Source organism: Marmota marmota, unplaced genomic scaffold, assembly GCF_001458135.2.
Source record: "Marmota marmota marmota unplaced genomic scaffold, marMar, whole genome shotgun sequence".
NCBI classification, from domain to species: Eukaryota; Metazoa; Chordata; class Mammalia; order Rodentia; family Sciuridae; genus Marmota; species Marmota marmota.
The window spans coordinates 548,963-573,782 of NW_026000001.1; the positions used below are offsets into that span (position 1 = coordinate 548,963).

A 24,820-nucleotide genomic window follows, 5' to 3' on the forward strand; every position below is an offset into this window, starting at 1 on the left:
TCTCTCTCTCTCTCTCTCTCTCTCTCTCTCTCTCTCTCTCTCTCTCTCTCTCTCTCTCCCTCTCCTTCTTCCCAGTATTGGGAATTGAACCTAGGGGCCCTGTACCACTGAGCTACCCACAGCCCTTTTCATTTTTTATTTTGAGACAGGGTCTCACTAAGTTGCTGAGACTGAGCTTGAACTTGTGATCCTCCTGCCTCAGCCTCCTGAGTCACTGGGATTACAGATGTGTGCCACATAGCCTACTCTGATGTTTTCTTTTTCAGAACAGTTTAAATTACTGATGTCTTTAATAGTTAAAGAGCCATTCAGATTTTCTCTGGCTTATTTAATAATTTCTGTTACATTTTTTAGGATTTTGCCTTTTATATCTAAGTTTCCAGCTTTACTTACATAAAGCAGTTTGTGACATCCTCTAATCTGATGAATTGGCTTTATCTAGATTTTTTTTTAAAACAATTTTCAGGTTTTAAATTTTATTAGTCTTCTAAGATTAGTACGTATTTTATGAAATTTGCTTTTGTCCTACTTTCTTACTTTTAAATTGGGAGCTTATTTTGTTGGCCTTTTATTTTTTACTTTTAATTGCTGCTTAATTCATTCATTTCAGTACTTTTTCTGATATAACCACTTGAGACTGTTGTTTCCTTTTTAAAATAATATCAAAATTAAGTTCCCTCTAAGAACTGTTTTAGTGACATAGCTCAATTTTGATATATAATATTTCAGTTTTTGGTTCTGAATATTTTCTGATTTCTTTTTAGGATTTTCTCTTTGGTCCTGGATGATGATGATGATGATGATGATGATGATGATCTTCTTCTTCTTCTTCTCCTTCTCCTTCTCCTGCTCCTTCTCCTCCTCCTCCTCCTCCTCCTCTTTCTTCTCTTTCTCCTCCTTTTTCTCTTCCTCCTACTTCTCCTTCTCCTCCTCATTCTCCTCCTCCTCTTGCTTCTTTTCCTTCTCCTTCCTCTTCTTCCTCTTCCTCTTCTTCCTCCTCCCTTTTTCCTCCTCCTCCTCCCTTTTTCCTCCTCCTCCTTCCCCTCTTCCACAGGGAATTGAACCCAGGGGCACTCTACCACTGAGTTACATTCCCAGTCCTTTTCGCTTTGAGACAGGGTCTTGCTGAGTTGCCCAGACTGGCCTGGAATTTGTAATCCTCCTGCTTGGAATTATAGGTGGGTGCCACCCACCTGGCTCATGAGTTCTTTACAATGATGTTTTATATTTTTAAGTGTATTGTCTTGAACTTATTGTTCTAATTCATTTTGTGCCGTAACAGAGGGATAATTTTTAAACAACAGAACTTTATTTGGCTGACCGTTCTAGAAACTGGGAAGTCCAAGGTTGCCTGGCTGCATCTGGTAAGAGCCCTCTTGCTGCATCATGAAGTGGTGAAGACATCACAAGAGGGTCAAGATGGCTTTTATAACAGACCGCTCTCTCCATAAGGAACCCACTCCCACAATAACAGCCGTCATGATCCCCTTACCTCTTAAGGGACCCACTTCCCAATGTGGTGGCATAGGGAATTAAGATTCCAGCACAGGAACTTTGGTGTGGGGCATATTCATACCATAACTCTTCTTTTTTTTTTTTTAAACCCTGGCTTTTGGAGGGGGCAGTACCCAAGATTGAACCCAGGGGCACTCAACCACTGAGCCACATCCCCAGATATTTTATTTTTTTATTTTTTAGTTGTAGTTGGACATAATACTTTTATTTTATTTATTTATTCTTACATGGTGCTGAAGATCGAACCCAGGGCCTCGCAAGTGCTAGGCAAGCGCTCTACTGCTGAGCCACAACCCCAGCCCACCATAGCTCTTCTTATTCCTGATTTCTAACTAAATTGCATTTTAATGGGAAAAACTAATCATCATATTACCGAATCTTTGAAATTTGTTGTTAACTTGCTTTACCCTAAAATATAAGATCATCTTTTAAAAACATCCCATATATGGTTGAGGGAAAGAAAAGAGTATGGTTTTCAGTTGTTGGGTTCAGGATTCTGTATTTACCAAGTCAAGTAACTGTAATATCATCAATTTTTTCCTACTTAACTATTAACTACATATGAAATTTAAATTATTTTTAAATTACTGATCAATGTCTTTGATAGTTATAGAGCCAGTCAGATTTTCTCTGGCTTACTTATTTCTGTTACATTTTTTAGGAATTTGCCTTTTGTATCCAAGTTCCAACTTTACTTACATAAAGTGGTTTGTGACATCTGATGAATCTGCTTTATCTGCAGTATGTTAAAATATGCCCATCTGGGGCTAGGGTTGTGGTTCAGCAGTAGAGTGCTCGCTTAGCATGTGCAAGGCCCTGGATTCAACCCTCAGCACCACATAAAAATAAATTAATAAAGGTATTGTGTCCAACTTCAACTAAGAAAGAAATATTTTTAAAAATATGCCCATCTGATAATGATCTCCTTATAGTTACTATTGTCGTCTTATACTTCTGACAGTTTTGTGGCATTTATTTTAAGCTATTTTTATTAAGTATAGGTTTAGAATTATCTGAACTAGTGATCCAGTCTCTTGTAATGGCTACTTTGTCTGGTATGGATAATATTGTAGCAACTTTCATAGATTATGATATGCCTGGTATAACTCACCAGTCTTTTATTTTAGGTGACCTCTTACCAAGAACATATGGGTGGATTTTGATTTTTAAATATAATCTGTCTTTGACCTTGAGTGTTTAATATGTGTATGCTCAGTGTGGCTACTGATGTTTGGATTTTTTCCTTTCCCTCCTAATTCATGCTTTCTGTTTGTCTTTTTTTCCTTCCCTTCTGTGTTTCTGGATGATTCTTTCCTTTCTTTCTTCCTTTCAGTACCAGGGATTGATCCCAGGAGCATTTAACCATGAGCCACATCCCCAACCCTTTTTTATATTTTGAGACATGGTCTCACTAAATTGCTCATTCTGGCCTGGGATTTTCAGTCCTCCTGCCTCAGCCTCCTGAGTACCTGGGGTTATAGGCGCGCACCCCTGCACCAGGCTCACCATTTCTTTTTCACCCTTGAGCTTCTTTCTGGGACCATTTTCTTATTTTTGCAGTATATCCTTAAGAAGTTGCATAAATATGTGAGCTGAGTTGTACAGCCCTTAGAACACTGAGGAAACTTCCAAGGCTGGATTGTCAAATACGCTGCACTTTTTGCCTTCCTTTTTCTTGGCCCACTCACTGGGGGACTCAGCTGTTGTGTCATGAGATTACCTAGCAACCCAGGAGATGTCTTTTGTGGAGAGGAGTGGAAGCCACCTGTTGACCCCAGTACTAACCTGCTACCCTTGTAAGTTAGCCACCTGGTATGTGGACCCTGCAGCCCTGGCCAGGACCTTGACTGTGGCCTTGCAAGAAACCCTGATCAAGGCCACCTAGCTCAGCTACTTCTGAATTTCTGACACATGAAGCTGAGAGATGATAAATGTGTGTTATTTTAAACCATTCGTATTGTTATGAAACAACAGCCAGTGCACATTAATGAGTCTTTTGGTGGTAAACTGTTTCTGTTTATCTGAAAATGTTTTTCATTAACCCTCATTCATAAAATGTTTTACCTATGTACAGAATTCTATATTCACAATTCTTTTCTCTCTGCACATTGAAGATATTTTTCCATTCTCTTCCAAATTATTGTTGCTACTAAAAGTCCATTGTTAGATCTAAGACTTGTATCCAGACTATATAAAAAACTTACCACACAGGAAGACAAAAAACCCAATTTAAACACAGGCAAAGGATTTGAATAGACAATTCACCAAAGAAGATATGCCAAGTAAACACACTGTAAAGATGCTCAACATCTTTAGTCATTTGAGGAAAGCAAATTAGTCATCAGGGAATTGCAAATTAAAACCACAATAAAACACCACTTCACACTCACTGAAATAGCTGTAATCAAAGAGGCAGACAATAACACACCTACCTCCAGAGGACATGGAGAAACAGGGGCCTTTGTTCACTGCCAGTAGGAATTTAAAATACCACACTTTTGGAAAATACTTTGGTTGTTTCTTAACAAGTTAAACATAAATGTATTGTGTGGCCCAGCAATTCCACTGGTAAGTACATACCCTGGGGAAATAAAGCAAGGTCCTCACAGAGACTGGGAGGTAAGTGTTCAGAGCATTATTATTCAAAATAACTAAAAGTGGGCACAGCCCAAATGTCCACCAACTGGACTGGATACATATGATAGACTACTGTTCAGCAACAAAATGAATAAAGTTTTGACAGATGCTACAAATAGATGAACCTCAAAAACCTACTAAATGGAAGAAACCAGACATGTGTTGTGTGGTTCCATGTATGTGAAGTGTCCAGTAAAGATAATCACACAGAGAGCAGGTTGGCTTCTTGGAGTAGAATGGGAACAGGGATTTGCTGTAAATGGGCTCAAGGGATCTGATCTTGGTGATGGAAACATTCTAAAACTGTGGTAATGATTGTACCATCAGCAAATTTACAGAAGATCATTGAATTGTGCACTTAAAATAAATGATTAATATAATTGTAAATCAAACCTCATTAAAATAGTTTTTCTTAAAGTCAGCTGTCAAGGATGGAATATAGCTCAGTTCCATCCCCTCCCCACCTGCCAAATCCCCCTAACTCAACTGTCTGATTGCTTCTAATCTGTCTTTCCCCCTCCCCCTTAGGGAGCTTTTAATTTGTCTGTGGTGTTCCAGATTTGCAGTAACATGTCTGAGTGTGGATTTGTTTTTGTTTACCCTCTTTTTGGATTTGTTGGGCTTTCTAAATTGGAGGTTGAGTAAATTTTGGCACCTTTCTGCCATTAGTTCTTTGAATGCCCCTTACCTAATCTGTTTCTCCTAGAAGAGTACTGTATTTTCTAACTTCTATATTCCAGGCCTAACTGTAATATTTACTGTTTCACTGCCACTCTGCTACGTTTTGAGATTTCTCCAGATTTGCCTTCCACTTTACAAAGTCTCCATCTGTCCTAGTGGTCAGGGGTCATGGCTCTCACAGATCACATGCTTTACTTCTTGTGGCTGGGATGAGGGTCTCCAGCACCTCCTACAGGGGCCCTACTCAGGAGCTCCTGAGTGCCATGCCAAAGGATACCTGGAGAACCACTGCCCAGGTGCATCTGTGCTCCCACTCCACCACATCAGCCAGGCCCTCCCACCAGCAGGCTTCAGTTGCTCCGATTATTCTAATCATATCACCTGATATTGTTATAGTGATCATTTTTGCCAGTTTAGTGAAAGTGAAATGCTATCTTGCAGTGGGTTTTGTTTGTATTTTCTTTATTACTAGCAAGATTGAACATATTTTTATTTTTATTTGCCATTTGCTTTCCTTTTCTTTTCAGGGCCTAGCCAGTATTTTTTAGCCAAACTCAGGTCCTGTTCTGCCTTGTACAAATAATTTTTTGTTGTTGTTGAAGTACTCATTTAGAGGGTCAAATCAGCCATTCTCATTACATGTTTTTATTTGAGCAATAAATTTGACATGTGAGAAAATGTTTGGTTAGGGCTTTTGTAGATTTTATCCATCTTACTTCTTTTTTGTTTTTTCTTTTTTGGTATGGGGCACTTAATCACTGAGCCACATCCCCAATCCTATTTTTTATTTTATTTAGAGATAAGATCTCACTGAGTAGCATAGCACTGAGGCTGAGGCTGGCTTTGAACTCACAATCCTCCTGCCTTAGCCTCCCAAGCTGCTGGGATTACAAGCATGTGCCACTGTGCCTGGCTTTTGTTTTTTGTTCTTTTTTAATGTGGTCTTGCTATGTACCCTGGAAGTGATACTCTGGGTGGCTGGGTCTATAGGCATATGCCACCCTAAATTTTTTTTTAAATTTTTAATATTTATTTTTCAGTTTTCGGCAGACACAACATCTTTGTTTGTATGTGGTGCTGAGGATCGAACCCTGGCCACAGGCATGGCAGGCGAGCGGGCTACCGGCTTGAGCCACTTCCCCAGCCCCACCCTAAATTTTTTTGGAGTGTGTTTCACTAAGGAGCACTTTTTTTTTTCATGGCCAAACATAGTAACTATTTATTAATTTTCTTATAAACATTCAGTTTCTTCCTTTTAAAAAAAAACCTAGAATTTAAATACTTCCCCCATCCCATCACATATAAGTCTATATACATTATTTACATCTTTCAAATAAAACATTACAGATTTTCTGACATTCATTATCCCCTATTAAAGTAAAAATGATGAAATAATTAAACTCTGATCAATAACAACTACAATTTGTATAACCTTGGCACAGTTTACAATATGGCGACCATGCTGCATTTCGTATTTTAGATTATTTTTCCCCTTCCAGCTACTTTAAGAAACTATTTATATCCATGAAAGTAGGATTTTTGTCTTTATACATTCTCTTAAATACTTGCACAACGTGAACACTGCCCTTATACTTCCATTACTTGGCAGTGGCAGTATTTCTCTCCCTTTGTCTTCAGAAATGGTATCTATTTGAACTACATGTTCTCATATTTACTGTATTCACTCTCAACCTAGATTTCATGACACTGTTCTTAGTGATAATTTTAAGTAATAAATGTATAGGAAAAATTCAAATAGAACAAAAGTATTCCATAAAATATTACTTCCTCACCACCTTGGTTATGCATGTACAAAAATAATAAATACAATTTAGTGGCTATAAAAAACTATTTTCCCTAAAAATAGTCATTTGTGCAGAACAATTTAAGGAGAAAAGTGTTCCTAAATGAAAATACACAAATCTGTTTTACAATCTGCACAATTAAGTATTTCAGAAAAAAATAAAAGCAAAAACCTATAAGAAACATCCACCTGTAAAATTTAATAATAATAAAAATTAAATATTTTGTTTGATTTTATACAACTAATATCCTTTTCAGTGATATAATTTAAAGAAAGCTGTCAACCAAAACAAATAGAAACCTATATTTTGACAGTAAGCACTAAAGAATCACTAACAATGAAGACCTACAAAGTCAACCTAACTGCTTTGTTTTCTTGTTATGTGTGTATGTATCTGTCTCTCAAACAGAAGATGGAGAATAGGAAAACATACAGCTAGAAAAGGCCAGTGATTTCACTATCTGTCTTTGAGAATTATAGTCCAGAGTTTTCTATTATATAACACTATTTGCAAACAGACTTGCAAATTATGCTTATAAAATTGAGTACCCATATTTTAATCTATTTTTTCTCTTTTGTCTAAATAAAGTTCAGCTATGAGTGGCAGACATGGAATGCACTGTTATGTTTTCAAAATAAATTTGCTTTTATTAACTTATTAGGAAAGTTTTAAAATTCAAATAATCTGCAGTCAGAATTTTGTTACATGTTCTAATTACACTTGTTCATTAAATCTTGAGATAGCTTTACCTCTAGCCATGTATCATCTCATACACAATTAAGCTGATAGCTGAACAACAGTGATTCCTATGGTAAATCTTAACATCATGTTAAAACTCCTTGTCATTTTAATTATTTTAGGAATGGTCCTTAAAGTGTAGATCTGTGTTTCTAAGAATTGGCATATTCTTTAATATTCTAGGTAAGTTTCAAAATATGATTGTACGCAGTCACATTTCAAAATTACAAATATATTTTTGGCCCCCATCTTTTCAAAACAAGTCAAACTTTAAGGTTAAAAATGATATGTGAAATAGTTACAAAATTCTAAATATATTATTTCTGACAGACTTAAAATCTAGCATAATTAATACATAAAATGTTCCAATACTAAGGAGCATTTTTGTGGAGGCAAACTGAGTTCTGTTTGCAGCATCAGCATATACCCATTCTGATCAGAGGGAATCTGTCTCATAGACTCAAGGTTTCTGTTTATTTAAATCTCATCTCTTTGGCCCATGGTTTCCATCTGCAGCTCCACTGTTCTGGAGTTCTAATTGACTTTGTTTTATCTTTACCTTTCTTTCTAGTTGTATAAATGGGCTTTAAGGGGTTGGGGTGTTGCTCAGTGATTAGCGCTTACCTATCATGTATGAGGCCCCAGATTCCCTCCGAAGCACCACTAAAACAAACAACAAAAAAAGAATGGGCTTCGAGTTCATTTTACCACAGATACTTTTTCTTTGTGTCCCCTTTAATGAACTCTGGCCCTCTGAATCTATTGCCTGTTCCTTTCTCTCCTGTTGGGTATCTTTTAACTTACGAATTTTCAAAAATGTAAAGAAAATAGCATAGTGATCCTCCACCTCCGTGTCACCCAGCTTCAGTAAGTACCACCTTCTAAAAAATGTTTCTCCTAAAATTGAAGTAGGAATTTTTAAAATGAGAAAATAGGTTTTTAAAATTTTTTAATGTAAACAATACAAAAAAAAAACTTAAAGAAAGTTGAAATAAGATAAAACCCCATGGTCAAATGTGACCATTATGTCAATTTGTTTGAACAATTTTCATTTGTGTGAAAATTGAGTGTGAGATTTAACAAAAATGGAATAACTCCATAATTATTGCATTATAAATGTGTTCCTTTCCATTTAATATGTGAAACTCTGTATTCTTTGTTGTAAATACACCTTGTTTCTTACATGAATATAATTTATAATAACCAGTTCCCTATGGGGACTGTTCTGCTTATCTCCTTAGGTAAATACTTAAATGTGGGTTACTAGCTCAAAGGGTATGAATATTAAAAATGTTTCCACCTATAAGTAAAAGTGAAAATTGATCGTGGTTTTCATTTCTCCCAGTGGTTCATGGATGTGCGTGTTCCCGAATCCCACCTACCCAGGACGTTGTCGCTCTTCCCATTTTCAGTCTGGCTGTCTGTATCTATTTGACCTGGTGAAGTTAAACATCTGCTTATATTTTTTCACCACTCCTTTTTATTATTTTGTCAGTATTCTTTGCCAGTTTTAATTATGGGGTATCTTCTTATTGCTACTTTTTTTGTAGTTTTTAAGATTTTTAAGTCTTATTGTGATCATTGTTTATTATATTATTTGTTGTGCTATATAGAAGTTTTTGGTTTAACATTTATTGATCAGCTCCTTTATGGGTTCTGATTTTGGCATCATGCCTAAAAAAGTCCTCCCCAACCCCAGGATTTTTCATTTTAACCATCCATATTTTCTTCTGGTACTTTTATAACTTGCTTACTTGCTTTTTTCTACTCAAAGCTTTGATCTGTCTGAAGATTACTTTGGTGTGAGGAGTAAAATAAAGATCCATATTTTTTTTTTCCCCAGACAGCTGGCTCTCCAATACTGTACTGTCATTAATTGAGTAGTATCTGTTTCCTGTACACAGTGAGGTTCTCTGTGTACTTGTGCCTGGCTTTGGACTCTGTTCCCTGCTCTGGGTTCTGTGTTCCTTTCCCAATACCATGGTATTTAATTACTCTGGCCTTGAGTACATGTTCATACATACCTTACTCTCCTTTTCCCAGAATTTTCTTGGCTTTTGTTATTGTTACTATGAAAAGTTTGAAATCAACCGAAAAGTAGAGAGTAAAAAAGGGTTTAACAAACCCCCATATTATTCATCTTCTAAATTGAAGAGTTGTTCATATTTTGTCCTACTTGCATCATCTGTTTTTTCTAAAGTATTTTGAAATCAATTACAAATTCATTTCTCCTCTGAGTACTTTAGCCTGTGCCTCTACTTACTTTTCAATTATTTATACATTATTATTGGTTACCCTTCTATTGCAGAATCTTGATTTTTCTGTATGTTCATATTTTCTTAATGTCTCCACTAGCTTTTGGGTTGATTTTCTTGAGATCCAGTACATAGTCATATATTACCTCTTATGCCATTTATCTCCAAATACTTCAGCCAACTTTCTAGAGAAGTTTTGTCTAAGTAGTGGAGATAGGCCCTTATCATTATTGTCTTCTTTTTTTTTTTCCCTTTTTCGGCATTACTGGGGATTGAACCCCAGGGTGGTCTAGCACTGAGCCAATCCCTATTCCTTTTTTTTATTTTGAGACACATCCTTGCTAAGTTGCTGAGGCTGGTCTCAAACTTGCAGTCCTTCTGCCTCAGCCTTCCAAGTCACTGGGATTACCTGGCAAGATAGGCCCTTATATTCTTCCTGTCCTCAGAAGGAATATTCTGGTCTCCTGTCTGTGCTATTTATAGAACATATATATTTTAAAATTGATAGTAAGAATTCTTTTTTCTATTACTTTTTTTCCTAAAGGCCTTTTTAAAATTAGGAATATGTTGAATTTTATCAAACAACCTTTTTAGCATCTAATAGAGTAAGTATATTTATATTTTTTTAAACTAATTAACATAATAACATGTATTAGTAAGTCCCTAATATTCAACTATCTTTGTCTTGGGAGTCTCCCTTGGGCATATTTTTGTTTTAAATACTTAATTAATTCTTGCCCTGGTTGCTTGTTTGGGCTGGATCTGAGAAGGCTTCTTTTTGCTTGTTTTTGTCCTCACTGTCCTCCCCTGCCTTGATCACTGAAGCACATGAGTTGAGGGGATAGTGAGTGACTGCTGGGAATTTCAGTGCCTGGGGTTTGTCAGATACTGGTAACAGGGAGGGTCTGTTCAACAAAGGCTGAGGCTGAGGGAGCTCCTGACATCTTTGAGCACTTCTGACATGCCAGGCTTTGCAGTCTGCAGATGTGAGCTTTTCATATTCCTCAGCAGTTCTGTTTTGTGGAAGAGGAAGCTTGCACTTGAGTCTCTTCTGCAGTCTAAAAGAGCTACTTTGGGCCTGAGAATTTTAGAGTCTGGTTTTGCCATTCACATTTGAGGCTTGTCTTCTCCTCCAGAAGGCTGTCATCAAGGATGCTGTAGAGAGAGAAAGGAGGTTTTGTAAATGTTCTTGGTCTGTGCAAGTAATTGGCGTGGACACCCCCAAAATAATCCTATGCCGAATAGCTGAACATTCAGTGTATACATACTGCCTTCTGTCCCTCCACCTTGTAGGAATTCACATGTGATGGCCTGGGAAAGAAAAATGCCTAAGCATGTTTCACAGTTCTATTTTTTTGTTTGGCTCCAAGTCTTTTTCTCATTCTCTGATTTTCCCCTCATTGGAACAGTTTTGGGATTAAACCTTTAGTTGCTTTGTTTTTGAAAAATCCTTCAAGTTTACTGATTTAAAAATAATCAACATACCTTATATATAATCAGAGATGATAAATTATTATATAATGGTGTATTAAGAATTATAATGCAAAAAATAAAATAAATAATAAATAAAAAGAACAAAAGACAAAGAGTCAGAAATATTTTTTCAAAAGTGGAGCCCCTAATAGATCCAGTCCACACAAGAGTTGGAGCTAGACAAAAGAAGATGGCTCTAGTGGTTTATTTAAGGGGTACATCAAAGGCAGGGATTAAAAAATAATCATAATCATAATCATACTTTAATTCATTGTTTGACAGTCAAAATCATACTATTTCACATAAAGTAATGAGTTCAATATCTCCATAAATTGAGGTAACTTCATAAGCAATAAAAGCACACTGCCCAGAAATTTACCCGCTCATGCGATTGTTGCGGAAGCTCACTCCAGCTTCAAACTGTTACAATGCCTGTTAAGGTAGAAAGTTCTAGAAATAAACATTGCTTTCACAAAGGAAAAGCTCTCCTGTGATTTTTTTTTTTTTTCTGTTTATCTCCATCTTTTCTGTGTAGAGGGAAGGCAGAGCTTATCCTTCCCACCTTGTGTTTAAATCACTAATGTGGCGAAAAAAGGGACTTGCTCATTTGACAGCCATTTTGGGGAATGACAAAGGAATATCCAGGTCACTTGTCTTCTATTCTTACATTTATCTGCTTTGGTCTCAAAAGGACTGTCATTTTGATTCAGAAACTGGCTGTTCCGTCTTTTATTTCATCCATATCTTTCTTTGTCTTCTTCCCCCTTTTATGTTCACCTCGTGGCCACTTCACTGTTCATTGATGTGCTGTGGGAAAGGAGATGGGGGACGGACTCTCTCTCTCTTGCCAAACATCTCTAGTTATGATTCACAAGGGAGTGGGTTTGAAACAGTGGCAAAATGCAGGCTGAGGATCATTTGTAGATGTTATGTAAGGCTGTTTCTCCTTTACCTTACAGTCAAGCACAAACTAGAATAATTTAGAAGGTTTCAGGGTCCTTGTCATTATATTTTTGTCCCAGTTATCAAATTGGCAGCCTAACTGCTTCAGATTTTGTCTAATAGGGTCTAAAGAAAACAGTTCCTTGAGAGAATCTGCTTGTGCCCAAATAATAGGTCCTCACTGAAGCCTCTGCCAGCTCCTGGGTGACTTCCTTTATGTAAGTCAGCACCTCACTATGTGCTGTCACCTTCACTGGCTAAGTCACTGATAGACTAAAATCCTGTCCTCTCAGCTAGGTTATAAATGCTCAAAAGCAGAGAACATACTGCAGTTTTTTTCTCCGTATTGCCCTGCTCCTGGCACAGAGCTCAGTGGAGAGGAATGTCCACTGAATGGGTGGAGAGGGCTTATGTGGTCTCCATCAGGGTTGAATTGAGGCTCAAGGGTAACCAAAGAATACACAACAAAGAAAGCAAGGGGTGGCTCAGGAATCAGCAAGATACAGAAGGCAGTACCCCTTTGGGTGATCAGGGGACTGTGACCTGCTGGTCTGTGATGGTTTTATTATTGAGAACCTTGACTGAGGTTTCCAAATGGAGATGTGTTGGGTTTTGTTTTTGTTTTTGGCAGTATTGGGGATTGAACCCAGGGTCTCATTAAGTTGCCCAAGCTGGCCTCAAACTTACATCCTCCTGCCTCAGCCTCCTGAGTCACTGGGATTACAGGTTTGTGCCACCCACCATACCTGGCTCTTAAATGGAATTTTAAGAGGAGAAAATAAATGACATCATTTTCCAAATACCTTGAGAGAGAGAAAAGTTATTTTTAAGCCAGATGACCTGGACTGCCTCCTGAAAGCCTCTGAATTGCTATCCTGTAGCCTTCTGTTTTACTTCAAAGGCAGATCATTGGCCTGAGTTCCAGGGCACTTTCACCAGCAGTCCAGAGGTGGACCAGCTGGAGAACTCAGCCATACATTTTGTGGCTGGAGGGGAGTTACAGAGGAGCCTTCAGCCTGTACCCACATTCCCCGGTTGTCCCAGGAAACTGACTCTCCCGCAGCAGCATGAGCTTCTGAGTGAGCTCTTGGAAATGTGGAAGGCCAGGCATGGGTTCTCCTGGAGAAGATCTCTTTTCCCTTCAGATTCTGAGATATCTTTTCTTCCTTCTTTTCCTTTAAAGTGGACTATGGGAATAATTCAGCCACATTGCTCTTAAAAGTGTTTAGAAACTTGTGGTCTAGCAAGTTTGGTTCCTGGTATGTTAAAGGATAGGCTCACCTGCTTTAACAGAAAAGCCCCAAATAAGACATTTATATACGATAGCTCTTCATTTCTTTCTTACATAAAATGGGAAATCCAGAGGTAAACACTCCAGGAGTGATCCAGCATTGACATCCTGTGATGTCAACAGAGCTCCTGGCCCCCTTTCTAATTCACATTTCCTGGCACATGACTTGAATTGTCATGGATTCCTCATGGCCCTAGTTAGCTGCGGAGCTCCAGCCATCAGCTGCATTGCAGAGCAGAAGAAGAAGGGACAAGAGGAGGCCCTGGCTGGGGAGTAAGCTCCCTTTGAAAAGACCTCCCCAGGAGTCCCATCTAATCCTTCTACTTGGATTTCATTTGCCATGTTGTAGTCAGTGTTCTCACCTTGTTGTAAAGGAAGCTGGCCAGCTAGGGCTTTTATTCTAAGAGGCAGTATGCTCAGCCAAAGATCACTGCTCTGTTATTAATTAGGAAGGGGAGAAGAGACTTTGGGTAAGCAGCTAATTTCTAGTACACTTCTTTTAACAAACAAAAACAGTTTTATTGTATAATTGAAACAATAAAACTGCACATATTTCTAGTATACAATTTGATAAGTTCTGACATATACAGCCCATTAAGCCATCATACACTTAAGACAATGGACATATCCATCACCCCCAAAAGTGTCCTTTTATTAGTGTTTCTTCTCATCCCAGCCTTGTCTCAGGGGTCTCCAAGACCACCCCAGGTTCAGGGATTCACCAGGACTCAGGACCTGGAATTTAGTCATGCCCACAGCTGTGGTTTCTTTCAGCAAAGGATGTGACTCTGGCAACCAAGGGAGGAGATCTTGGGTTCACCAGGCAGGGGCTTCCAGCATCCCCTGAGACACTAGTTCCTCCAGCAGCAGATGCGACAGCACATGAAATGGTGTCTGCCCAGGTTCTTCCTGAGAGCTGCAGAGGGAGTTGCCCTCTGTCTCCCACGTGCCAAAATTACACACTGCACAGAGAAAGCAGGTGTTTGCCTGAAACGTTGGTAAAAGCAGTTCAGGAGCAGTGAGCTGCTGGCATGAATTCTGGAATTTCATTAATCCTCCCCAAACCCAGGGGCCCAAATACCTGTCATGGGTAGCAGTCTGAGGCCTGTCCTGTGTTGTTAACACTCTCCTGCACACCCCTGTCCTTAGGCCACCACTGATATGCCTCCTGTCTCTCTGTAGATTAGCTTCCATTGTCTAGAGTATTGCTGGTACCCTTTTGTGTGCTCTTTTCACTCAAAATAATTTTGAGACTCATGTGGTTGGTGCATCTGCAGTTTTTACTGCCAAATGGTATTCCATTTGGGATGTTCACAATTGATTTATCCTCTCATTTGTTGATGGACATTTGGTCACTTCTAGTTTTGCAGGGCTTTTTTTTTTTTTTTTTTTTTTTTAATCAGGGATTGAACTCGGGCACTCAACCACTGAGCCATATCCCCAGCCCCCCCTTTTTTTTTTCCATTTTTGTTTGTATTTTATTTAGAAACAGGTTCTCAAGGGACTAAGGATAGCTCAGTGCTTGCCTCACATAAACAAGAGCCTGGATTCAATCCCCAGCACCAACACCAAAAAAAAAAAATAGAGACAGGGTCTTGCTGAGTTGCTTAGCACCTCACCATTGCTGAGGCTGGCTTTGAACTCACGATCCTCCTGTCTTAGCCTCCTGAGCTTCTGGGATTACAGGCATGTGCCACTGCACACAGCTTTGCAAGGGTTTTGTAGTTTATTTTGCAGTACTAGAACCCACGGTTGCTTCACTACCAAGCCACATCCCCAGCCCTTTTTATTTTGAGACAGGGTCTTACCAAGTTGCTTAGGGCCTCCATAAAGCAGCTATGAACGTCTGGGTACAGCTCTGTGTGTAGGCATATATATTTCCTTTGGGGTAAATGCCTAGAAGTGAAATAACTTTTTAGGAAACTGCAATACTGTTTTCCAAAGTGACCAAATAGTTTTATGTGTTGGGGGAGTTCCAGCAGTTCCACATCCTCACCAACATTGGTGTGATCAGTCTTTTAAGTTGTAGACATCCTGGAAAGTGTGCAGTGTGTCTCATTGTGATTCTAATTGGTATTTTCCTAGTGACTGATTGTGTGAGCCTCTTTTTACCTGGGGACCTTCTTTGGTAGAGTGCCAATCACAACTTTTGCTTTTTTTTTTTTTTTTTTCCATATATGTTTGTTTTCCTACTACCACATTTTGAAAATTCTTTATATATTCTTGAGACAAGCCCTTTGTTTTTGTATATTACCTTGTATCCTATAACTTTTCTAAACTCATTATTCCAATATTTTTAAAAAGATTTTATCACATTCTTTACATAGATGATCAGATTGTTTGAAAATAAAGACAGTCTTACTTCTTTCATTCCAGACTGGACATCATTTGTTTGTTTCTTGCCTTCTTGCCCCTATTATAAACCTCCTTTGCAATATTGAATGAAAATAGATGGTCTCGGCTTGCTCCTCATCTTACAGGGAAAATATTATATTCTTCACCATCAGGAAAGCCTACCTTAGGTTTCTCATGGGTGCCTTCTATCAGATTGAGAAAGAGCTGTTCCTAGTTTGCTGAGAGGGTTTTTCTTTTTCTTTTTTTCTGAGAGTTTTTATCAGGAATGGATATGATTTTTCAATCAATTTTCTGCCACTTGTTGCAATGATCATATGTCTAGTCTTTTAATGAATTAATTAATTTTTCTAATGTTACACCAATCTTGCATTCCTGGGATGATGAAGAATTTATTTGGTCAAGATATATTATCCTTTTTACGTGTATAACCCAGAGATGGATTACATGTCGTACTTTTTACTCAGTGGCTCCACTCAGAGGTCTGAGACATTTCACACCTAATGTCTGAACCTGAACTCTTGATCTCTGAACTCTCCCCAGACCGACTCCTGCCAGTTTTCCTCATTTCAGTTCATGATAACCCCCTTCCCAGGTGTTCAAGCCAAAGGCCAGGTGCTAACCTGTATCTTCACAATGTACCCAGAGTTCAAACTACCATGCCTCCTCCACTGTCCCCTCCAGACCACTGTTAACTTTCCCCTTTCTACCCTGCTCCCTTCCTTTACCCCTAGTGACTGATTGTGTGAGCCTCTTTTTAACCTGTGGACCTTCTTTGGCAGAGGGCCAATCACAACTTTTGCTTATTTTTTTTCATTGATATATGTTTTCCTAGAATGATCAAATTAATGTAAAACATGTTTGTTGCCTCTCAGAGCTAGTGATGCCCCATCTTTTGCAGAGTGGTAGTCAAGTCTTCAGTCTGACTTACAGAGCCCTGGGTTGGCTATGTGACCCTTTCTGGCTTGGGTCCTACTGGCCTCCTTGCCATGGCCTGGTGAGCAGACAGACCTTGGAGTGTGGCCCCTTCCTCACCTGGAACTTCTCTGGGAGGCCTACCAGCCCTCCTTGCCTCGTCTGCCCCACCTTGCATCCCCTCTCCTGGCTCTGTTTTCACAGTCTTCCTGCTACATACTTTTCTTAATTATTATGCTAATAGGTTATTGACTGTGCCCTTTCACTAGAGTGTAAATTCAGTTCTTGTTCTGGATCACAAGTGACTAGAACAGTCCCTAGCTGGCTGCTGTTCAAAGCAGAGTCCATATGGCTCTAGGGCCCTGATTCTGGCCTGTCTCTCTCTTTTAATTGATGTGTGGTTGGCATACAATGGGTTCATGGGTTTTCAATATGTGTTTTGCTTGTGTTTATACCCACATGACCACACAGGTGTCACTAGTTACCACAAAGAGGTCCGTTGTATCCCTTCGCATTCAGTGTCTCCACCTGCTCCAGTGCTCTGTCGCTGTGCGTTGACCTCCCCTGCTTGTGAACTTCACTCGGATGCAGCCATACAGTGTGCAGCCTTGCACCTGGCTCTGGGCTCAGCATCGTGTTCTTGCAGGCCTCAGTACTCTGTTATTTTTCTATTCCATGTTTTAATTTGTTCTTTCTTCTGTTGGTGGCCGTGGAGATTCTTTCTATTTGGGGGCTATTGTAGGTGAAACTGCTTTGAATCTTCTTGTGCCTATCTTTGTGGTCTGTGCCTTGATTTCTCTGGGATCCTCTTGGGAGCAGTCATGGGAGGAGGTGTGTGTATGTAACATCTAGTCATGAACTTCCACGCAGCTGTCTTGAGTAATCATACCATTTTGTGCCTTAAATGGGAGTAAGCCACATATGGGATTTCTGGTTGCTGCACATATTCATCTACATGTGGAGTTGTCAGTCTTCATAATTTTAGTGCAAAGTTGTTTACTGAGTAGAAAAACTGATCTAAGTAGGATCTCATCAGTGTCAAGTGTCAGGACCCCTCAGGCTTTGAATGCTGCATCCTAAGTGCATGAAAGGTTCCTGCCAGTGACACATGGACTGACAGAAGCCCTGGGTGGACACCTAGTTCAGCCTCCTAACCCTGAGACACCTTCAGTCACAATGGCTTGCCTGACTCTGTCTCAGAACTACAGTTAGGAGTCTTTCTATAAATTGTGTTTAAATGTGAGATTTTGGAGAAAACTTAAATTGGGGGCTGGACCAGGATAGGTCTATGCTTGCATCTCTGCTCAAGTACTTTTTATGTGACCTTGGACAAGTTTCTTAATTCTTCCCAGCATCCTTATCTGTAAAATGGACACAATACCCAGCCTTTGGAATCATGGTGAAACGTGGGGCAGCTGCTGGGGCAAGGCAGGTGTTTAAGAAGTGGCAGGGTTGTTCTTTCACTTTGGAGAATTAGAACGTGTTGGAGACCTCAGATCCCCCTTGAGTCAATACTGTTACACACAAAAAAAAACTTGTCATACTGTTTGCAATGGTATTAAAATCACTATGGAGGGAGCTGAATTGTAGCTCAGTGGTAAAGCGCTTGCGTAGCACATGTGAGGCACTGGGTTCGATCCTTAGCACCACATAAACATATTGTGTCCATCTACAACTAAAAAATATATATATTTAGAAAATCACTGTGTTGGGTTTCATCTCTCAGCCAACACTAAAGACATCCAGTCTAGCTGTTGCCTTACCTAAGGTGCTGGACCTTTCCTGGTTCTTGTTTCTGTTGGGTGCTGTGGTATGAAGGTTTGTTTGCCCTGCCATGTATTCTTCCTTCCTAACATAATTCTGCCATATTATCCTACAATATCATATGTATCATGAGTGAGGAAGGCTGGCCCAGAGCCCCATGAGACATAAGAGAGCAGAGGAGTAGGTGCAGAGCAAGTAACAGACATGTGTCCCAGTTTCACTCCTGTGAGCTTTTGTCTTGCAGTGAGTTTATTCAGCACCAGCAGATCAGTCTGGAGGTGGAAAATGTTTGCTTGTGAAACAGAGATAAACCTAACCCATCAGCAGCATTCATAATTAGCAGCCTCAAATGAGAAATAAAACTGGGCACATGCAGTCGCCATTTGCTTATCCCCATCATGTTCCCCTTCCTTCCTAACCATGAAGGTTCAACTGTGTTTCTTAGTTACCAATGTGTGAACTGTACTGATCCACGTGGCGTAGGGAGAGCCTGGTTGGGGTCGGGGCAGGGGTGGGGGGGCGACACCTGTACTCTAAAGGGAAGGGAGAGCCTGGGATGCTGCAGGCAGGAGGGAGAGATTTGGGAGACAAGTGTGTGGACCCACGTGGCTGTGGCTGAACCAGCAGGACTGATCTCAGAGGATTCCATTACTGGCTGGGGAGGTGTTCGCTGGTAGGAGCACTGCTAGCTGAAGAGGTGACTGGACTTCAGGTGCAAGGACGGACAACAAGAGATGGGCCCAGAGAGCCACAGCTGGGGAAAGAGCAAACATAAATAGTCTGATTCCCAGGCCTTGTCATGTCTCTGGGCATCAGCATCCCTTACGTGTCCCTGTTCTCTGGAACCTTGCCAAGGAGATGACAGGAAGACTCTAGCTGCTGTGACTGGAAGTGAGAAGCAGCGCCCAGATCTGCCTCCTGGCTCCTATAGGAGGACAGGGTAGCCCTGCTAGGAGGCAGCCACAGCAGGCAGAGGGTGGTCCTATCACTTTTAGTCAAAGGCAGTTTTCTTATGTGGCCCTGAAGGTTTATCTAGAAAAAAAATTCAGGTGAAAGTGAATTTGTGACCATTTAAATCATGTCCTGCCAGGTGGTCCTCTGATGTGTTCGTGTGGATTATCTCCACGTTGTCAAAACTCCCATGTATGAAGGCTTCAGGTGTGCCTAGGTGGCAGGTGGAGGAAGACCTGGGCGGGCAAATAACGGCACGGCCTCCCCACCTCCTGCCCTGAGCGTGTTGGCTTTGGCTTGGGGTAGTTGGGCTTGCACAGAGATTAATGGAGTAACATGCCTTTGTTGACTTCTCAAGTATACAAATCAAATAAAGGGACATGCTTTTGCTGAAGGGGAAAACTCTGGACCAAGAGTGGCTTCCTCACGTTCTTTCCTGGTAGAGCAGGTCCTCCCATCAGACTCAATTCCTCGTAAGTTCCTTGTATTTGACCCGGTCTTCTTTCTCTGTATTTTTCTAGGCTATTCAGCTTGACCCTGAAGAAGCTTGTCATGCTAAAAGAAATGGACAAAGATCTTAACTCAGTGGTCATTGCAGTGAAGCTGCAGGTGAGTTGAACAGTATGTGCTCGAGGACCAGGGAAGCCGGATGGCCATCTGCCCACTACTGGGGCTTCAGAAAGCCCCTGGGGGCCACATCTCTCTCTTCCTCGGCTAAGCACATGACCTTCTGAGTCTCAGTTCTGCCTCTTAGCATGGCACTTACCTCCTTTCAGTTTACTTTCTCACACAAGTGCCCTTCCTGCCTGCCAGGGCCCCTGAGAGGGGCCAGAGTGTTTTATGAACTGCTCAGTGATGACTAGTGTGGCTGTGGCCAGTTTCTGTCTTAGTCCTAGGACATCGGGTTCAGGAGGCACATTGGAGTTTTCCATAGGGTGGAAGAAACTGGCAGCATAACATTTGCTGGGATATTTATCTTCTGGACAATAACATTTAACTCCTTGTACTTAATTACACTTAATTCAGTATTCTCAAGGAACTCAGATACTTCACCAGTGTTCATACTCTAAGTATTCCTGAATTCAGGAAAAGAAGAAGGAGGAATAGCTGCAGCAGTGTGGAGGAGCTTCCCTGGGCCAGCTAATCACCATGTGGCAGAGCTGGGACTGGAAACCAGAGAGTGCAGTTTGTTTCATTAAACTCCATTACCAGACCTTCCTCCACAAAGCCTTTCTAATGACGACTCCCTGAAGCTTAGTGAGATTCCGAAGTGCCTTTGTAGTCATTAAGTAAGGACTGAATTCTTCAGCTTGAGGATGGTGTACTTACTGAATCTTATTCATTGAAAAATGATGAGCTAAATATGGCAACTCCCGACTAACCAACTATTAGCTGGTGCAACTGTTAGGCAGCAATTTATTGTGCTAATACTGGCTCCATTAAAATCCCCATCCGAGGTCCTCACAGTGTGGGAATCATACATTGAGCTCCTCAGGTCCTTTTGGTCCTGTTTTGGGGAAAACTTGAATGGTTTCCAGCATTCTTTGTGGATTCCTGCATGTCCCACCTTATATTCTGATTCCCTATTATACGTCCTTCCAAATCTGTGAAGCATTCCCAGACACTGTGTGTTGGAAAAAACAAATGTGAGAGAGAAATGATGTGAAGGGGCAGCTTTTAGCATCTTGTCCTCCTTTCCTGGTTTTGTCCCCATTTCTAAGTCACAGGCAGTGTTCCAGTTTTGAGGAGTTGTTTCCTTTGCTGAAAGCTGTTGTTTTCCCCCCATACACTGTTGGTATGGTTTTCAGCATTCCCTGGTTGCTTTTGCCTTTTCTGCAGTTAAAACCTTTTGCCAAAAAAAATTTACTTATTTTATTTCCCAATTAGATGTTTAATATTCTATAAATTACACTAAAAACTCTAAATATGCTGGGTATTCTTTTATTATTTTACTTCCAAGCAACTGAAAGTAACTACAGATATTATCACATACATTTATTTAGTCACCTGATTATTCATTCATTTAGTAATTACTTACTGAGCATCTCTTTATGTGCCAAATATTGTTCCAGGCACTAGGAATATAGGAGTGGGAGCCTGGGGGCAGTGGGTAGGCTCCTCAAAGTCAGGCAAAAATCCCTGACTTTGAGGAGCCTAGGGATAGGGATGAAGCTCAGGGGAGGAGCACCTCTCAGTAGTGCCCCAGGGAACCAAGCCTTTAACACCGGAGCCTTTGGGGGGGGTGGGGGGGGACAGTCATCCAAACATTCATACCACCACATGCAAAATTAAGAGAAAGCCAGCTTCACTTAGGAATGAATGTCCCTTAGGAAGGTGTAAAAACTGCCAAGTTACTGTCACCCAACCCTGATGCACATCTGTGTGCTACTGTGATGAAACAGGCAGTGTGCAGGGTACACTTGCAGGCCACAGGGAAGCACAGTGACACATGCCTATCAATTGTGCTGCTTTTTCACAGGATACCATTTTCTACTTGAAAAAAGTCTCAAACTGGTTGTTGAGACTCAAGTAATTGGAAGGGATCTCAATAACCAGCAAGGTGGGTCTGTGGCTTCAAGGAGGCACCCAGGGATCATTGCCAACAATAAAATTTGAGCTTTCAAGTGAAATTCATAATTTTGGAAAAAACCTGCCTCTGTCACTGTAAATCTAACAGCTTCCAGATTCTTAAAGGCTTTGTGAGGAGAAAAGAGGAGGTGTTAATGATCTTGATTATATAAGGCACTTGTCTCTCACAAAGGATTTGCATAACTGAGTGAATCAGCATTTTCCAAATGACCAATGCATGAGGCTGCGAAACCAAGCTGGATAAAGATTCATTCAAAGAACAGATCAATTGATTGGAATTTACTATTAACTTTTTATTTTAAAATAATTCTCACTGTACAAAAGAAATGCAGGGCAGGGTTGGGATTATAGCTCAGCAGTAGAGCACTTGCCTTGCACTTGTGAGGTACTGGGTTCCATCCTCGGCACCACATAAAAAATGAATAAACAAAAAAAGATATTGTGTCCATCGGGTGTGGCTAGTACAAAAAGTTTCTGTACCACTCATCCGGTTGCTCCCAATATTTATCTTTCTCTGTCGTAGTACATTTATCGAAACTAAGAAATTATCATAGCTGGGCATGGTGGCATGAGCCTGTAATCACAGGGGCTTGGGAGGCTGAGGCAGGAGGATCACAAGTTTGAAACCAGCCTCAGCAACTTAGCAAAGCCCTAAGCAACTCACTGAGATCCTGTCTGTAAATAAAATATGAAAAAGAGCTGGGGATGTAGCTCAATGGTCAAGTGCCACTGGACTCAATCCCTGGTACCAAAAAAAAAGAAAGCAAATAAAGAGACTATCATTAATATAGTACTGTTAATTAAGTCACAGAGTTTATTCAGATTTCTTGCTTTTTCCATTGATGTCCGTTTTTCATTAATTGATTGGATTTTGGTATATGAATGCAAAAGCCTTATTGATATAGTTTGCAATTCTACTTTGCAACTAACCTTTAAGAGGCTACCCCACGGGGCTAGGGCTGTAGCTCAGGGTAGAGCGCTTGCCTTGCATGTAGGAGGCACTGAGTTTGATCCTTAGCACCACATAAAAAAATAAATAGGGAGCTGTGGTTGTGGCTCAGTGGTAGAGCACTTACCTAGCATGTGTGATACACTGGGTTCTATTCTCAGCACCATATTAAATAAATAAATAAGCAAAATAAAGGTATCGTGTCCATATATAAAATAAATAAAGATAAAGCAGAAAAATATTTTAAAATAAAAGAAATAAAGGGATTGAGTCCAACTACAATTAAAAAATGTTTTTAAAGATTTGCAGAAATGTAACTTCATATCCTCTCCTTCATACATTTCTACTGGGAATGTTAAGTAGTGCAACCACTTGGGAAAACAGTCTGGTAGTTCCTCAAAATATTACCATGTTACCTAGAATTCCACTTCCAGGTCATACCCAAGACATATGCCTATGTCCATAGCAGCACTATTCACAGTACTAAAAAGTGGAAACAACCTAAGTCCATCAACTGGTGAGTAGATGGGTAACATAGGGTCTCTTCATACAGTGGAATATTATTTAGCAATAAAAAGAATGAGATACATCCATTTGATTCAACAAATATGAGCCTTCAAAACATTATGCTAGCTGGGCTGGCTGCAGTGGCACACACCTGTAATCCCAGAAACCCGGAGGCTATCAGGAGGAACACAAGTTCAAAGCCAGCCTCAGCAACTTAGCAAGACCTTATTTCAAAATAAATAAATAAGGCTGGGGGTGTGGCTCAGTGATAGAGAACTTGCCTAGCATGTATCAGGCCCTGAGTTTGAACCCCCTGCACTACAAAAAAATGAAAATAAAATTAAAAAACATTATGCTAAGTGAATGAAGCCAGTTACAAATGACCACATATTATATGATTCTATTTATATGAAATGTCTAGAACGAGAAAGTACATATAGAATATATGAAAAGCCCTACAACCAGAAAGTAGAAAAATGGCAGCACAGGGCAAGGGAAGAGAGGTGGGTGGCTGGGGAATGCCTCTGTGAAGTGGTGAGAATGTTCTGATTCAGTGCTGATGGTTAATTATGTGCTTTAAATGGGTGAATTTTATGGTATTTGAATTATATCCCAATAAAAATGTAATTTAAAAGCCTGTGCCATCTCACAAAATTATTTTGGTTTTAGAAAATATATTTTTTATTAAATACATGTTGGTAAATATGCAATCTGTTCATTATGTTATTTTTAATTTTTAATATTTATTTTTTAGTTGTAGTTGGACACAATACCTTTATTTTATTTTATTTATTTTATGTGGTGCTGAGGATCGAACCCAGGGCATTGTGCGTGCTATGCAAGCGCTCTACCCCTGAGCCACAACCCCAAGCCCTCATTATGTTATTTTTAAATGAACTAATACATATTTTAAAATATCTGCTTTAATTCATACTATAGTAAATATTGACATGTAAACAAAGCTGTTTGGGACCCTAAGTAATTTTTGAAGCATGTAAAAAGTTCCAGAGACCAGCTGGGCACAGTGGCTCGTGCCTTAAGTCCAGCAGCTCGGAAGGCTGAGGCAGGAATATTACTAATTCAAAGCCAGCCTCAGTAAAATCAAGGCACTAGGCAACTCGTTGAGCCCCTGTCTCTAAATAAAATACAAAATAGGGCTGGGGATGTGGCTTAGTGGATGAGTGCCCTGAGTTCAATCCCTGGTACTCCCACTCCCCAAAAAAGAAATATTTGCAGATGTGTATAGCACATGTTGGATGGTGAAAGTCCAGTAACAAGGGCTGCTGCTATTGGAAGGTGAAATGTCCTGTGAGTAAATAAATAAATAATGTAAGATAAGGGGTGAGGAGTGCTGGATGGAGGAAATTAGCAAATTACATATGGTGGTCAGGGAGCTCCAATGGACAAGATGCACAGATTTAGAGGGAGAGAGCTGTGTGTATGCTTAGAAGAAGAA

At 40.0% G+C, this 24,820-nt stretch overlaps 1 protein-coding gene across 2 annotated transcripts in view; it reads left to right on the forward strand.

Annotated features, from left to right (window-relative positions):
• The window catches only part of Pacs1 (phosphofurin acidic cluster sorting protein 1), an 85,907-nt gene that overhangs the window by 31,865 nt on the left and 29,222 nt on the right, over nt 1-24,820 (forward strand). For both annotated transcript variants that reach the window (XM_048807666.1, XM_015503138.2), the window contains exon 2: nt 19,841-19,928. In XM_048807666.1, coding sequence (XP_048663623.1) covers nt 19,841-19,928 — 88 coding nt within the window. The remainder of the gene's footprint in view (nt 1-19,840; nt 19,929-24,820) is intronic.